The following is a 17,817-nucleotide window of genomic DNA, read 5'->3' as shown; positions in this document are numbered from 1 at the left end:
ACTGCTGCTTGTGATAACAGACAACCAGTAGAAGGCACATGAGAATACCTTATGCTCTCATGCAGAAAGAGTTAGTCTTACCCAAATGTACTGCTTCCTCCTTCCATGAGACTGTTCATGATAGTAAGTGCTATGTTTGGTAGGTAGGCCCAGATGCTCAACAGATATTTTAGTACCTTATTGACCTTGAAATTAATAGGTATTAGGCACCCAAATAGACCCCAAATCGACTTTTGAGGATCTGGGCCCAGGTTACTTTCATGCCAGGAAGCAAAGGGCTCAGGCCAGATGTACTTTAGACCTGGACTAAGAAAATACAATAGAGAGAACCTTAGTTATTGCAGAAGCTCTTGATTTATTGTAGGAATATGGCAAGCAAAGCGTGTTGCTTCATATTCACACCACTTCCAAGAACACTATAAACAGATTCTCTGTTTAAAAACAAATAATGCAAAGCAAATTATTTTTAAAGTCAGAAATTGGTCTGTTATTTTGGAATAATTCAGTTATTCTGAAATAACGCTGTTATGTAGGCATAGCATCAGAGTGCAGATAAGCTTTAGAAACAAACAAAATTTATTTCATAGTCTGAGTCTCCACACAAGCTGTTACTTCGACATAATGTCGAATAATGTCGAGCTGGAGGACTGCTTACTCTGACTCCTGCAAACTCTCAGGCTACGTCTACACTGGCCCCTTCTTCGGAAGGGGCATGCTAATTTTGAACTTGGGAATAGGGAAATTCGCGGGGGATTTAAATATCCCCCGCGGGATTTAAATAAACATGGCCGCCGCTTTTTTCCCGGCTTGGGGAAAAGCCGGAAAAAAGCGTCTAGACTGGCGCGATCCTCCGGAATAAAGCTTTTTTCCGGAGGATCTCTTATTCCTACTTCAAAGTAGGTCTGTGCATAAACTTCAAAGTAGGAATAAGAGATCCTCCGGAAAAGGGCTTTATTCCGGAGGATCGCGCCAGTCTAGACGCTTTTTTCCGGCTTTTCCCCAAGCCGGAAAAAAAGCGGTGGCCATGTTTATTTAAATCCCCCGCGGATTTCCCTATTCCCAAGTTCAAAATTAGCATGCCCCTTCCGAAGAAGGGGCCAGTGTAGATGTAGCCTCATTGTACAAGGAGTAAGGGAAGTCGGAAGAAGAGTGCTCTATCTTGAAATAACTGCTGTGTAGACAGCACCAAAAGTCAAAATAAGCTATATTGACACAAGCTACGCAATTAGCGTAGCTCAAGCTGTGTAGCTTATTTCGAGTTTAGCCCTTCTGTGTAGACGTGCCCTGACTGAGAAAGCGGAAGAGAAATATAGTCTGACAACATTGTTATATGCAATAATGACCCAGCAACACATACAGATCTTTGGATGAACAACCCAGAAACCAATCTCTCATACGTATTTCTTAAAAGAACTGCACTATGTTCTTAAAAATTTATTTTGCCTATGCCCCTTCACAAATACGATGATGGCAATATTACCACATTTGCATAACTAATTCCCATTAAAGAAACAAAACTCAGTAAATGAAATTAAGGGTAAACAAAAGGAAGAAATGAACCAGCGAGACTAACTGGAGGAATAGCCATTCGCGGGAGGGCAGACTAGATTAGTGTTTCTCAACCAGCAGTAGGACTACTCAAGAGGGCTGCGTCTAGATTGGCATGATTTTCCGGAAATGCTTTTAACAGAAAAGTTTTCCGTTAAAAGCATTTTCGGAACAGAGCGTCTAGATTGGCACGGACGCTTTTCCGCAAAAGCCCTTTTTGCGGAAAAGCGTCCGTGCCAATCTAGACACGCTTTTCCGCAAAAAAGCCCCGATCGCTATTTTCGCAATCGGAGCTTTTTTGCGGAAAACAAATCTGAGCTGTCTACACTGGCCCTTTTTGCGCAAAAGCTTTGCGCAAAAGGAACTTTTGCCTGAACGGGAGCAGAATAGTACTTCCGCAAGAAGCACTGATTTCTTACAGTAGGAAGTCAGTGCTTTTGCGAAAATTCAAGCGGCCAGTGTAGACAGCTGGCAAGTTTTTCCGGAAAAGCGGCTGATTTTCCAGAAAAACTGGCCAGTCTAGACACAGCCAAGAAGTTTGGGAGGGGCAGGTACATCAACACAACTGAAATTTGGAGAAAACTGCATTTTTGTTTTAAGTTTAACAGAGTTTTTGTACTTTTTATACCCAAAAATTTCATCACCCGTCCAACTATAATTGTTTAAACAAATGTGTTGTAACAGTAGAAAAAAAATTGTGTCTAAAAACTGTAAGTACTAGAGAGTGGGGGAGGTGTGTATGTGAGTGTGTGGGAATATAAAAAACGGATGCTTTAAAAAAAAAAGTTGAGAAACACTGAACTAGATAAAAGCGGCGAGGAGTTCTATGGCACCTTATAGACTAACCGAAGTGTTGGAGTATAAGCTTACGTGCGTCTGTGCATAAACTTCGTGGGTCTGTGCATAAACTTCGTCAGTGGGTCTTTGCCCACGAAAGCTAATGCTCCAACACTTCAGTTAGTCTATAAGGTGCCACAGTACTCCTTGCGGCTTTTGCAGATTCAGACTAACACGGCTACCTCTCTGATACTGAACTAGATGAGCACAAAAACAATGCAAAAGCTGGTAACTGCCCCTCCTCCGCATACACATGGTGCTACTGCAGGGGAGTTTCTGCCACTGGCCCCTGGAAGGGCTATTGCTGGTTAAAAGCTCGCAGGAAGCTCGCCACTGAGCTCGGTGCTGTACAACCCCTGACACCTTGGGAGCTACTGAGCCTCGCCCAGGGCACTAGAGGGAGGGGAGCGAAGCCCCGCCCCGCCCCGCCCCGCCCCGCCCCGGGAGTAGGGGGCTGAACCAGGCGCGTTCCAAACTCTGCCCGCCGCAAACAGGCGTCACAAACAGGAGTTACCTTATCTCCCCCGCCCGCTCATGGGCCCGTCCACCCGCCCCGTCTCTGCGACTCTAGCCAATGAGAAGGAAGCGCTTGGCAGCGCTCCTCGCTGACTGGGGAAACACAACTATCCATCCTGAGGAGCGGACGAATTGCGTGGCACGGGCGGGGGAATTATCCCGCCTTCTCCATCCCCCAGCTCTTTCTCTCAGGCGAGCCCAGCCGGGGGAGGGGGGTAGGAAAGATGGCGGCTTTGAGGGACGCCGAAGATGAACGGGGAAGGTAACAGGCCCCGCCGTTACAGGCCCGTAGCGAGGCAGAGAAGAGGATTGTCCCCCCCCCAAGCTGCCTGCTTCTGCGCGGGGGGGTCTGCCCTGGCCACGCTGCGGCGCGGCTCCTGGGGGCGGGAAGACTTGCTCCGCCCCCTTCCCGCCCCAGCGCGCTCCGGCTGGGGGGGCAGGGGGTGAGAGCGCGGGCGCGTCGCGTGGGCCAGGCCTTCGGGCCGCGGCATGGCAGGGACCTTGAGGCGCCGAGCTCGCGGGGGCTCTTGGCGCGCTTGCCTGGCCGCGAAGGGGCTTGTGGCGGCGGTCGGGGCGGGCTGTTCCCGGCAGAGCCCCGGGCCCGCAGTCAGGCTTGCACTGGGGCTGCGAGGCGCTGTCTTTGTCAGTCATCCTGCCGCCGCCACGTTTTAACGGTTAGTACAATACACCCCCCCCCCCCCCCCCGCCGGGGAGCTCCCAGTCAGCCCCCCCCCCCCCCCATGCGGGAGGCAGCCGCGCGGGGTGGCAGGCGGGAGCTGGCCCATGAGAGGAGCCGATTTAAAAACTAGCTCCGCCCACAAACCGGCTCCCACCTTGCGCGCTGCCTCAGAGGGGGAGGCAGCAGCGCGGGAAGGCGGCAGCTTCTGGGTGGGTGGGTGCGGGGGCGAGCTCCCCAGGGACAGAGGCTTCTCCAGCATCCTGCCTGCCACCCACACGCACAGTGTTGCCCATAGGCGTGTGCAGCACATTTCCTGGGTGCACACACTAATGAAATTTTATTTTTTTTTTAAAAGGTGAACATTTATTGAATAATCAGAGGAGATGCTGGGAGCGAACGCAGGCTTTCTGTACATTTCTACGTTGGGCGCTTATTGCATAATACAACAATCTATACTTGAAAACTAAAAGAGCATATCATGTGATTAAATGAAAACACAAAGCCACTTTCTTTTGAGACATTAGGGTGTGCCTGGGCACACCCCCTGTGCATGCCTATGGTGCTGCCTCTGATAGAGAGGGAGACCTGCAGCACAGAGGCAGACTGCTTCGTAGTTTCGTAGCAGCTCCCACCTGCCCTCATCACCCTCTGCCCTGCTCCATCAGTCGGGGGTAGGCGGCTCCATGGGAGCTGGTGCTGCCACCTCCTCTTACCCACTTTCTGCCTCTGTGGGAAGCAGCAGGGAGGGTAGCAGGCATCTCTGCGGGAGCTGGTTCCCAACATGCATTGGCTCCTGCCTCCCTTCCTCCTTTCTCTTGCTTGGTCTGTTTCACAGGCAGCAAGAGCATGTGTGCATATAGTCACTTTAACAATTAACAGACATCCCTAGCTTTTCCCAAGGTCAGTTTGATTTCACTCAAGCCCCCAGACTGTGAGATGGGGTGTATACAGTGTGGTTACACTCATACTCTTTCCCCATAGAGCAAGATGTGAGATGCACCTGATTCAGTTTTTTGTCCCAGTTTCTGTCTTCAGGTGCATAGAGGTTTATCCTTTCTTGCCCGTTCTCTGTGGCACTTGTAACACCTGGCATTGCTGAATTAGGGCATGTCAAGCACCTTGCCGCACTTCATGTGACCCTTATCAGTCTTTAATTTTTTTCCCAGAAGAATGGCTCTTGTGAAAGAAGGGTTTTTGCTCAAAATGGAGCAGTGTAAACAACTCCTTTTTGTGCAAAAGCCTCTTGTGCAAAAACAGCCTCATTAATTATGCAAATGAGGTGTGGTGATATTCCATGCTTTGCCTCATTTGCATATGTTTTTGCACAAGAAGCTATAGTGTAGACATAGCCTATGAGTATGTGTGCAAAGACAAACCTGTAGCTGGCTCATGCCAGCTGTCTTGGGATCCCAGGACTCTAGCTGTGAGGTTCTTTCCTTGCAGTGTAGATTTCAAAGTTCATGCTTCAGCCAGAGTTCTTGGACCCTGCCACCTCGCCAAGGCCTAGAGCCTGGGCTCCAGCTTGAGCATGGAAGTTTACACTGCAATTAATTAACTCCTTAGCCTGATCACTTGGCATGGATTAGCTCCTGGTTTCTTTGCAATACACTGGCCCAAGAGTACATCTGTGTTGTGAGGTAGATGAACATACATTAGCTCTGATCAAGCTAATATATACTAAATATAGTATGGGTACAAACCTGTCCAAGACTTAGGTGCCTAGCTGCTGTGGCTTTTTTTAGCATCTTGGTTAGGGACCAAGTCGTTTCATCCGGCCCGCCCTGCCATGGCCCAGGCCAATCAAGACCAGCGGATGGGGAGTACACAAAGTCTGGGTGGCACTAGTGGGAACTGCCAGCTATTCAAAACAGCTGGTAGTTCTCTCTAGACATGGTGCGCCTCAGCAGGGCAGGGGTAGGAGACTTTGCACACTCCCCTGCCCCCGGGCCAATTGGGGCCTGGGGAGCGCTACTGAAAATGGCTGGTGGTTCCCTCTAGAGGCCATGTGCCCCTGGCAGGGGTAGACCTTCCATGCTCTGCTGCCCCACGGAAGAGTGTGCAGAGTCTCCTCTCCCCATACTCGGTGCCTAGAACCACCCTTTCCACCTAAGGCCCCACTCTTTCTGGGGCTGGCCCGTGACCACTACCAACATGGATGAAGTAGGCCTCCCTACAAAAATTATTGCCCACCCCTGATCTTGGTTCATATACTTCTATGTTATCTAGGGATGTAAAATCCCATTCAATCAGTTAACCAGATAAATGTTATGTTTAAATAGGATCTCACTGGTGGGAGGCTGCTCCAGCCAGGTCAAGCCCAGCCCACCATGGACAGGGGCTGTTCAGACTCGGCACCCTGCACTATGGGCAGGCAGGGAGCTGCTCCAGTCTGGCTGGGCTGCTAGTTAACTTGTAACTGGTACGCATGACCCAGTAGAGTGATGCTTACTGGTTAGCTGGTGATATCCCTAATGTTAGCTGAAAGTCACAGTTCTTATTTCAGTATAGACATACTTTATGGCTATGTCTACACTCGGGGCTTCTTACGCAATTATGCCTGTTTTTGCGCAAGAATCCGCAGAGCGTCCACACTGCCCCCCTGCTCTTGCACAAGGAAATTTACAGTACTGCATGGTAAAAGAGGGCTTCTTGTGGAAGAGTTACGCTCTTTTTTAAGCTCCCTTGCGCAGGAGCTCTTGCGCAAGAGGGCAGTGTGGACGCTGGCAGGGATTTCTTGCGTAAGAGATCCCTATCGCTAAAATGGCCATCAGAGCTTTCTTGGGCAGGTGAGCGTCCACACTGCCATGGCACTCTTGCGCAAAAGCACAGCTCACACATGGCAGTGTGGATGTGTTCTTGCGCAAGAGTTCTTGCACAAAAACCCTTGCACAAGATGTTCCTGCGCAAGAAGCCAAGAGTGTAGACATAGCCTATGTGTCTTAAAACCATAGGGTTAGAAGAGAGAGATGGAGTCATCTAGTCAAATCCACTGCCAAGAAGTTAGATTTGTGGTCTTAAGACAAGATTTAGACAAGACAGAAAGTGACTGGTAGAGCAGGGACTTTAACCCACTTTTCCCAATACCTAGCATTCCAGCCACTGGACTAGGTGTTCTCAGTTGCAGGGGTAATCAACATTTTGTTTTTGGTAAAGGTTCAAATTTCTTGGTCAAGTTATAGTCAAGGTCCAGCCCTCAAAGAAGAAAATAATAAAATATAAGTAGTAAATACATAAATGTTGGTGTCAATTCAAAAGCATCTGCTGGTCTGGATTTAACCCACAGTCTCCTGTTGATTACCGCTGCTTTCTTGTATATGCCTTGGTGTAGAGATTATCTCTTTTCATCAATTTAAAAAAATGTGCTAAATCACCAACCTTTTCTGTAAAGAAAACATTGTTACTTAAAATATATTTGACTAGTTTTAGCAGTCTATATTTTAAGTACTTTACTATGCTAATACAAGTATTGTATTTTATATAAGAATACGTTCTTTGGAATAGACTATACTGCAGTCCTTTCATATTACATCTTCTCTGAGAGGCAAGACTGCCATCCCATTGACTTCTCAAGTGTGTGAAATTATCTGAGAGAGTTTTTGGGATTGGGGATTTTTTTCTCTCCCTACTCTGTAAGACATCTGCCTAGTTGACAATTAACAAAATTATTCTTGTTAACTCAAGGTGACGGTCTCCAAGTTGCCTCAAGATTGTATTCCTTAAATACAGCACAAACAATGTGCCCAGTCCTTTTGTTGTTTATTTTAATGGAGTCAGGATCAGTCCAGTTAACTAATTAATATACCTGACCTTCATGAGGAGGTGGTATTATTCCCATTTTGTACATGGCAAAACTGCAAAAGAGATATGAAGTGACTTTTACAAGGCCACATACCAAGTCAATAGCCCACAAATGGAATCCAGTTCTTCTGGCTCCAAGTCCAGTATCCTATCCACTGAACCACGCTGCTTTCTAAATGACGTATTTTACAAATGGGAACCTGAGGCAGATAGATTAAATGACTGGATGAAGATGTCATAAAATTGTTACAGCAGATCTGGAAAAGGAACCCAAATCCCGACTCCTGATTCAGTAGCCTATCCACAGAACCATTCCACCTTCTAAATGGGGTGTCAGATGTGGCAGCACAGTCTTATCCTTCAGTTATACATCTTTAAAATGTTTCTTTGGTAACTATTCTTCCATTAACTGTGTTTTGGAGAATATTTTGGAGCAATATTGTTCCTATAAACACACTGAACTCTGTGGAATCTTATCTTAAATAGAGTCCAAAAAACTTCAGTCATATGCAATTTAGAAATATTGGGAGTGAGGGAGAATTAATTCTCACTGTATATACGTTTTAATGAAAATATAAGAGGATTCTTTTAAATGCTGTAGTGTAAAAACACCATGCCAGGATTGTCTTTGCTAATATTACTATGTGTATGTAGCTTGTTCAGATATCTGATATAATATGTTAATCCAATTTTAAAAAACTGATTGCTTTTACATGAATCAGAAAAAATCAGTCTATGTTGCTTTGGGAATGAGATAACGATGATTAGGAATGTGAATGACTAGTCTACTTCTGATAACAAATGTTTAGGATAGTCGACTAGTCGCTTTCCCCCCTCCTTTTGCTGCCTGTATCAGAAAGAGGCAGTAAGAGGGGTGGAGGAGAGAGGATGGAATGCTTCAAAGCGGCAGCACCTCATGGAGCCCGGGGTCAGCTGAGGACTCCCCCACTGATGCTGGGCTACCCATGGCATTTCAAAGAGGCAGGTGCTGCCACTTTGAAACACCACATGGAGCACGGAGCCAGCAGGGGACTGCTTGAGTCCCCCCGCTGGCCCGTGCTCCCTGCAGCGCTTTTGCCTTTGAAGTGTAGCAACATCTCTGGGACTGTTGCTACACTTCAAAGGTGGAGGCGCCCTTATCGACTAATCAAACAGTCAATGCAGAGTGCATCTACTATTCTATTAGCCAATTAATCTAAATTTAACATCCCTAATGATGATCAGTAGGTTGGATTCAAAATAATTGCAGGCTTATATTGGCACAATATTTAGTTATGTTTATCGTATAATTTTGGAAAACGGGACGTTTTTGAGAGCTCTGGTATTTGTAAATCCTAAATTATAATCTTTCTTGTATTCTTAAGTGGTAGGATAAGCATTCTGTTCAGTTATGGGACATCTTTTGTTTGTTTGTTTGAGCAGAAATATAAAAGATAAAGCCAAGATCAATTTAAGAAAACACGACATTGGAAACAAGTTCTCCCATTTGCCACTAGCCAAAGCATCTATTCTTATGCCTTTAATGGTTAAAGATGGAAAGCTGCATGTGCTATTTACTGTCAGATCAATGAAGGTATGTGAACCAGAAGGTCAAAGCCAGCTGCATAATATCAAAAGTAAAATTAATGTATTTGCAAGATTGAGCTGTGTGAAAAGAAAAAAGCAAAGCGAGAACTGTCAGTTGATAGTTATTAGGGATGTTAAAGTGAAGGGTTTTTTTGTTTTTGTGCAAACATGTAACCGCTTAATTTTTTAGCAATTACATTTTTACACACGGGGGGCTTTTAAGCTTCCTGCAAACACTAGTTCCCACCTGCTCCCCCCTTGTGCTGCTACCTCAGAGGGAGGTGGAGGGAAAGGCAGCTCCACAGGGGGTGGGGTGGCTCCCCATGCACACCAGCTCACCTCCCCTTCCCCCGCACTGCCCTGGGTACAGACGCAGGGGGATAGGCATATAACCGAGAGGATTAACTGATGAGCCCAGGCTCATCGGTTAACCATGTGCTTGGATACACGTTCATATCCCTAATAGGTAGTCTGAATGTACAATTCTTACCTGTTACTGCATGCTTTTAGAGCATCTTCAAACACATATGCAAGCAAAATATCCATGGTTTTTTGCTTTCCACAGATGCAGCATCTCTTGAAAGGTGCAATAATAATGTTCCTACTTAAAAATCTTGAGACACTGCAATAAAACTTTTTTACAATAAGTGAGCAGCTACACCACTGGTAAAAGCTTTTTAACAAAGGTTATTATTATTTCATAGAACTCTCTATCTTTAAAGCAAAACTTCACATAAATATAATATAGAGACATGACTTATTCAGAGATGTTTTTCCACTGTTGATTTTTTTAATAAATTCTCTTCCACATTTAAATCTTTGTTTCACCATGTGAAAGTAATCATTTTAGTGACAGAGAGTTCCAAAGAGCTTCTTCAGTCTCTTAGGTGAAACAGAGAGATGGCAAAAGGCCTTGAAATTAGGGATGTGAACAACTAATTGACTAGCTCATAAGCTCTATAATGCTTATGGGATAGTCGACACACTAGTCAGCTAGTCGCTTCTTGCCCCCTTGCTGCCTGTATCCGAAAGAGGCAGCAAGGGTGGGGAAAGAGGAGAGGATGCTTCAAAGCAGCAGCGCCGCATAGAGCACCGGGCCAGACCCTGGGCTCCACGTGGTGCTGCCACTTTGAAATGCCGCGTGCAGCTGAGGGCCATCTGGGGGCTGCACGTGGCATTTCAAAGTGGCAACACTGCGTGGAGCCAATGGTCTGCCACTTTGAAATGCCATGAGCAACCCGTGGCCAGCTGGGGGCTGCACGTGGCGTTTCAAAGCGGCAGCGCCATGTGGAACCTGGGATCAGCTGGGGACTCCCTCAGTGACCTGGGCTCCATTTAGCACGGTTGCTTTGAAATGCCACGGGGAGCACAGGGCCAGCAGTGGATAGCTTGAGTCCCCTCTGATTCTGTGTTCCCTGCAGCACTTTCACATTGAAATGTAGCAACAGCTCTGGGGCTGTTGCTATACTGCAAAGTCGGAGTCATCCTTATCGACTGAATAGTTGATGCAATTTGCATTGACTATTTGATTACCCAGTTAATCTAAATTTAACATCCCTACTTGAATGTGGATATAAATTTTAAATGAGAGTATACAGTACAAAGCACACGATGATATAAGTAACATGTTACTATAAAATGCCTCTTTAGTGTGATGTGAGAGTGAGGGATCTAGGCTGCATGGATAAACACCGTGTTCAGCTGTTGAGAGAGCTTCATACAGCTCTGACAGTGCATTTCTCTTCTGACTTCTTGTGGTCTTGTTCCAGTTGTCAGCCTTGTTGATTATAGAAGTCTACAATAATTTGGAGTAATTTTATGGACACAAGAATCTAAGATGAAATCAACGAACTTGTTATAGTTAGTAATACTCCTTTAATTTTCAGTTAAGACGATCACCAGGGGAAGTGTGCTTTCCAGGAGGCAAAAGAGAACCAACAGATAGAGATGAAATAGCCACTGCTCTCCGGGAAGCCCAGGAAGAAGTGGGACTCTATCCAGAGCAGGTGGAGGTCATCTGTAGGCTTGTACCTGGAATTGATAAAGTAAGGTGTACAAAAAAAAAAACCCCAACAACAAATCTGAATATTGTTAGGGAATGAGCTGAAAATTTGCATTTATTTCTATAAGCTCAACACTGACACATTTCAAACCTATAGCAGTAAATTAGCTTTTATTTTGTAATGGGAATGCATCCAGTATACTTCCTTTGTTCTGGAGATGTCTATTGAGGTATAAGTCAGTGTTGGTTTATAAGTTTTCAAGCTTCTATGCTCTAGCTATATTTCACATGTCGGAGAAAAGAAGTGCTGCATTTTCAAAGCAAAGAAAATGAAAGTAGTATCTCCTAATACTACAGTGGAATGTGTTATTTAGTACAGTAAAACTCCGATAGTCCAGCATCCAACCGTTCCGCATTCCTGATACTCCGGCATCAAAATGCCATGCGCTCCTGACCAGCTGATTAAAAAGCCTGCTGCTTAGCACACTGCTGGCTGTAACCAGACAGAGCACAAGGTTGGGGGAGGGGAGTGGGATGTGTTACAGTATGGAGAAGAGTATTTTGCTTCAGCAAAGGGGAAAGAGAAGGGGAGGGAGAGGAGGATCGGGTTACAGCATGAAAGAGACAGGAAGCGGAGGGGAGAGGGAGGGAGATTGTGTCCTGGCCAGCTGTTAAGCCTTGCAGCTGTACCAGACCTCCAGATTCTCCAGCAAATCTGATAATCTGGCACCACCTAGGTCCAAAAGGTGCCGGCTTATCGGAAGTCTACTGTATTTTGAAACTAGAAGTATTTAGGTATAGGTAGCTTCAAAGCACCAATGTTCATAAAAAGGATAGTGATAGAAATGTAGCCGTGTTAGTCTGGGGTAGCTGAAGCAAAATGCAGGACAATGTAGCACTTCAAAGACTAACAAGATGGTTTATTAGATGATGAGCTTTCGTGGGCCAGACCCACTTCCTCAGATCAAATAGTGGAAGAAAATAGTCACAACCATATATACCAAAGGATACAATTAAAAAAATGAACACATATGAATCTCCATAAAAAGGAGAAATCTAGCTGTTAATATCAGTTTTCATAAATATTTTCCTGCCAAATGCATCATTCAGTATATCATTACACATTATAATAATTTGAAATAATACATATGCATTTGAATATACCAGAAGTGTTAACTTTTAATACTGTCTCTTACAGCATTATCTGCTTTTGTAGGTGTGTCTCAGCCAATTTCATTCTGAAAATTTTAAGGGTATATAAAATAGAAAAATGGTATAATGTAATCAATTGAATAAAAATATACTTAGCTACCTAATGGTTCTTGGTCCACAGAACTCTGCTCTGTTACCTGGACATAAGTCCAGAGTGATTATAAACTTATAAATCCTCTAGTGTTAATCTATATAGACTAAATGAGAATAGATCATGGTCATTCTGTTTGGAATAGTGACACTTCCTTGCTGATACTGCAGGGGATGATGGTTGGCTTTCATTTTAAGTGTGTCAGTTTTTCATATTTATAACTAGAAGATTTACCCAGTGTTGCTCTGTTCCTTAACTCAAGTTTTCTTTTTCTTAATTGAAATAATTGTTCTAGGGTGGGGCTGGAGATGAGGGATTCAGTATGCAAGCTGTCCCATGGAGAGGGGACAATCCCAGCCCTCTCTCACTGCAGCCGCTTGGGTCCAGGTGAGAAGCACCTGTCCGTGGCTGCTGCAGCTGGCACAGCAAGGAGACGAGTACATATCCCCTGGCTGGGGGACAGATAATCACATGGACAGACACATACACAAACTGACAAACTCTCTGACATATATAGTAGATAGCTATAGTCCCTTTCTCCACCTATGCCCACTTCTGGCCCAGTGGGGTTATAGCTGTCTCAGTCCCCATCTCTGACCTTCCTTCTCTCCCCCGCCCCCTCCTGGGCCATGGTCATTCTGGAGTATAACTCCCTCCTGTCAGACCCCTCCCTTTCCATTTTATGAGAAACAGTCGAATTCCAGGCTAGGGATATTAAGGACTAGTCAACTATCTGATAAGCAAATGCTTATCGGATAGTCTACTAGTCGCTTGCCCCCCCCCCCCCTTGCTGCCTCTATCAGATAGAGGCAGCAAAGGTGGGGAGAAGAGAGGGATACTTCAAAGCGGCAGTTCCTCGTGGAGCCCGGGGTCAACTGCTCTGTGCAGCGCTGCTGCTTTGAATGCCGTGGGCTGCATTTCAAAGCAGCAGCGCTGCTCAGAGCTCTGGATTCCCCATACTGGCCCCGGGCTCTGTGCAACTGACCCCAGTGCTGCTCTGCACTTGCCAGCTACCTGAGCTCCATGCAGTGCTGCCACTTTGACATGCTGCAGTGGTGTTTCAGAGAGGCAGCACTACCATATTGACTAATTGAATAGTCGATGCAAAAAAGCATTGACTATTCGATTAGGCAGTTACACAATACTTAACATCTTTATTCCAGGCACCTCCCATTGTCCTGGAACAACCAAACACTTACCTTACTTTAAGTTATGAAGCTGCATACCAAAATTTGGTGATCCTAGCTCTTACTGTTCAGGAGAAGTTCTTGAACAAGCAAACTTAGACAGACACATTTCTAAAATATGTACTAAGAGCTGTATAAATAGGTGATGTTTGTGAATATCCTACTGTTTATATCAGTCACCTCTACTGTATGGAATATCACATTCCTTCACATATATGATTGTGTTGCCCTCTATCGGTAGCAGTGAGCAGAGACTCTAAACACTTTTCAGAGGGATAGATTTGTTTGTCTGTTTCAGCAAAAATGAGGAGTCCTATGGCATATTAAAGATTAAACACACTTATTTGATGTATCTGACAAAATGGTCTTCAGCCCACGAAAGCGTATGCTCAATAAATTTTTTATTCTTTAAGATGTCTCTGTGATTTTACTACAGGCAGTCCCCGAGTTACGCGGCTCCGACTTACGTCGGATCCGCAGTTATGAACGGGGCCCTCCCTCTCCCTGGTCTCCAGCAGACCAGGGAGAGGAAGCAAAGCGGCGGAACACGCGGGCAACGGACAGCCCAGACGCGTCTGGGCTGTCCGCTGCCCGCGTGCTCCGCGGCTTTGCTCTGCTTTGCTCCCCGTCCCCCTGGTCTGCAGACCAGGGGGATGGGGAGCAAAGTGGCGGAACACGCGGGCAGCGGACAGCCCAGACGCCCGCGTGCTCCACGGCTTTGCTCTGCTTTGCTCCCCGTCCCCCTGCAGACCAGAGGGACGGGGAGCAAAGCAGAGCAAAGCCACGGAGCACGCGGGCAGCTGACAGCCCAGAGGCGTCTGGGCTGTCAGCTGCCTGCGTGCTTCCGCGGCTTTGCTCTGCTTTGCTCCCCGTCCCCCTGCAGACCAGGGGGACGGGGAGCAAAGCAGAGCAAAGCCGCGGACCAGGGAGAGGAAGCAAAGCGGCGGAACAAAGCAGAGCAAAGCCAACCCAGCAATCCTCGGCGCTATTGGACCAACCTGGCGTCCCCAAGTCAGCCGCTGCTGATACTGATCAGCGGCTGACTACAGGAAGCCCGAGGCAGAGCTGCTCTGCCCCAGCTTCCTGGAGTCAGCCGCTGATCAGTAAGCCCAAGGCAGAGCTGCTCTGCCTCAGCTTCCTGGAGTCAGCCGCTGATCAGTAAGCCCAAGGCAGAGCTGCTCTGCCCCGGCTTCCTGGAGTCAGCCGCTGGTCAGTTTCAGCAGCGGCTGAATCAGGACGCCTGGGGCAGAGCAGCTGGGAGGCTGCCGGGTTGGTCCCACAGCGCCGAGGAGCAGCGCTACTGAACCAACCCGGCAGCACCCCAGCTGCTCTACCCAAGGTGTCCCCGATTCAGCCGCTGTTGAAACTGACCAGTGGCTGACTCCAGGAAGCCCGAAGCAGAGCTGCTCTGCCCCGGGCTTCCTGGAGTCAGCCGCTGGTCAGTTTTAACAGCGGCTGAATCCAGATGCCTGGGACAGAGCAGCTGGGGTGCTGCCGGGTTGGTCTGGTAGCGCCAACCCTTGGCGCTGCGAGACCAACCCAACAGCACCCCAGCTGCTCTGCCCCAGGTGTCCCCAAGTCAGCCACTGCTGAAACTGATCAGGGGCTGATTCCAGGAAGCCCGGGGCAGAGCAGCTCTGCCTCGGGCTTCCTGGAGTCAGCCGCTGCTGAAACTGACCAGCGGCTGACTCCAGGAAGCCCGAGGCAGAGCTGCTCTGCCCCGGGCTTCCTGGAGTCAGCCGCTGGTCAGTTTCAGCAGCGGCTGAATTAGGGACAGCTGGGGTGCTGCCGGGTTAGGTCCCAGCCCCGAGGGGCAACGATACGGGACCTACCTGACAGCACCCCAGCTGCTCTGCCCCTGGCTTCTCCGATTCAGCCGCTGGTCAGTTTTAGCAGTGGCTGAATCGGGGAAGCTGGGGGCAGAGCAGCTCCAATGGTCTGGCTGCCCGGAGCACTTCCGGGTTCCTGCTGGTGCCGGAGCATCAGGAGTGCCGGACCATCAGAGTTTTACTGTACATGCCTAAGTATCTAGTTGCGGAATCAGAGCCTGAAATTGCTTCCCAAGTATGATTGCTTCATAGGTTTTCACTAGTGTTACAAATTTACTATTGTTCTAATGGATTATTTCTAAAACATTTGACAAATACAGAACTGTCTTTTAAGTTGATGTTTTTTCTTCCTTTCAGATTGGTTCTTTGGTAACACCAGTTGTAGGATTTATAGAGGACACATTCCAACCTAAACCTAATCCAGATGAAGTGAGTGATGTATTTTTGGTGCCACTGGAGTACTTTATCGAGCCATTAAAGTACATGACCTTGCCTTATAAAAGAGCAGATGGTGTTGCAAGTTGGCTGCACAGTTTTATATATGATGATCCTGAGCGTAAAACATCTCTTAGAATATGGGGACTTACTGCGCACTTTGCTGTATTTCTTGCTCTTGTAATTTTTGAAAAGAAACCTACATTTGACATTAATTATGATCTTGACAATTTATTTTCATCCTCTGAGAAGAGTTTCATGGAGCAGTATATGTCACTGTACAAAGGAAGCAGCAGCAAACTGTGAGCTGTGGGACAGCACATAAGTGTAACTAGTTGGTTTAAATTATTTTTCAAACTACACTATTTGATTTTTCTGAATCAGTAATTTCCCCATTTTAATGCCTTTATTCGATTACAAAAAATAAAGTGCTGATAGGTTAATAAACCCTAAATAAACTCACTTCTGTATTTATTTTACACATTTTTCATAGTCTTTGTGGTTAAGTCATTGGATTGGGATTCAGAAGAGGTACATTCCGTTTCAAGCTTTGTCACAGACTTCCTCTGTGATCTTGGATAAGTTACTCTCTCTGGTTCAGATCCTCTCTGTAAAATATGGATAACTCTTTTTTATTTAGAATAACAACAGTTCAGAACAGAACATGTATATTACTGTGTTTTGTACGGCACCTAGTATGATGAGGCTAAAATATTGGGGTCCTTGGGCACTGCTGCAGCAGTGCTTTAAACAACTTGTTTTTTGTTTTAGTTTATTAATATTAGAGCTTGTGCTCATATTGATGTTCTTCGACATCAAACTCCATTGTCCTCAAAGTGTATGGTACAAGCAATTACTCTGAAATATTCTATAGCTTTACAACTCAGCTATCTTCTGGAGGGTTCACCTTTTAGGATTCAGGTCTAGTCACATTTGTATCTCTACTGAAATAACTTGTTCCAAGTAGTGCCAGATATAGTGCTATTGGGTTTTCTGATATTATAACCTGTCCACTAGCAGCAAGAGGACAAAGACCACCAGCTTATTTCAGGTAGGCCAGTAAATAGTTGTCAGATGGTTAAACTTTTTAAAGGCACTCTATTAATTTAGGCTGGATTTGAACTTGCAGTTTAGAAGTGAATTTACCAGTCTTTAAAACCAGCTAATTTCCTCCACTCTGCAGTGGGAGTTGAGATCTTTTAGTATCAAGCTCTTTTGTTTGCTATCATGATGCTAGATTTCTGCTGAACACTCAGCTCTTCTAAGATATTAGATGAGCATGTGTTGTGGACAGTGGGCCTTCTCTCCTGTACTAGAGTGTTAGTCATGCCCTAGGGTATGTCTGCAATGCAATGCTATTTTGGGATCCTGGAGGTATCCCGAAATAGCTACTCCCGCGTCTTTTGAGCACGTCCGCTATTTTGAAATTTAGCGAACGCACTATTTCGCCATCCCTGTAAACCTCATTCTACGAGGAGTAAGGAATGGCTCGAAATAGTGGTTTATTTCTTATTTTGAGTTTCGGGTACTGTGTAGACGCACCTCTACTGACCAAGAATTGAGTAAGACACCAGATCTCTGCTGCCACAGTTCAAGGCTACTGTGTCTCTTTCCACTCAGTGGTTCAGCAAGGGTATCCGTTCTCAGATCCAGCTCCTCAGTCATTGCTTTTGTGATTGGAGACCCATGTGTTTCTCCCTTCTGACTGAAATATTCCCAGCCTGCATTGTTCCCTGCCTTCACTCTGTTTCCCAGCCCAGCTGTCCAAGAATGCCCGCTTTCTTTCTTCTCAGAGACTGATAACACAGTTACGGCCTTCTAGGGATGCTAAATATCGATTAATTCAATAATCGTGTAACTGTACAAAATCTTAGCCATTATACAATTATTTAATAGTCCCCAGGGGTGGAGCCAGTAGCCAGTGCACTCCTGGCTCCAGTCCTGCGGCAGAGAGGGGAGAGCAAGCAGCTACGTGGAAGCCAATATGCGCTGTCAGCCAGCTTGAAAGCGGGCTTCCCACATGTATGTACCCTCACTCTCTGCACTGCTGCTCTCTATCAGAGACAGGTGCTTTCAGATTCTCTACATCCTTTCTGTACCCCTTTGACCAAAACTGG

General features: G+C 46.3%; 1 protein-coding gene across 4 annotated transcripts; it reads left to right on the top strand.

Annotated features, from left to right (window-relative positions):
• Positions 1–3,011: 3,011 nt before the first annotated feature.
• On the top strand, positions 3,012–16,179 carry NUDT7 (nudix hydrolase 7). Of its 4 annotated transcripts, none has more exons than XM_006122435.4 (4): positions 3,013–3,163; positions 8,801–8,951; positions 10,831–10,989; positions 15,623–16,179. In XM_006122435.4, the coding sequence occupies exons 1-4, from the start codon at positions 3,126–3,128 to the stop codon at positions 16,004–16,006; spliced, it is 732 nt and encodes a 243-aa protein (XP_006122497.1). In that variant the 5' UTR covers positions 3,013–3,125; the 3' UTR covers positions 16,007–16,179. The 4 variants fall into 4 exon arrangements, with proteins under 4 accessions (XP_025040117.1, XP_006122497.1, XP_075796141.1 ...); XM_075940026.1 differs by lacking the exon at positions 3,013–3,163 and adding an exon at positions 3,437–3,575; XM_075940025.1 differs by lacking the exon at positions 3,013–3,163 and adding an exon at positions 3,949–3,989.
• Positions 16,180–17,817: the final 1,638 nt, after the last annotated feature.

The sequence above is a fragment of the Pelodiscus sinensis genome, chromosome 12 (assembly GCF_049634645.1).
Source record: "Pelodiscus sinensis isolate JC-2024 chromosome 12, ASM4963464v1, whole genome shotgun sequence".
Taxonomy (NCBI): domain Eukaryota; kingdom Metazoa; phylum Chordata; order Testudines; family Trionychidae; genus Pelodiscus; species Pelodiscus sinensis.
Note: the sequence above shows the minus strand (reverse complement) of the source record. Positions and strands in the feature narration are given on the sequence as shown.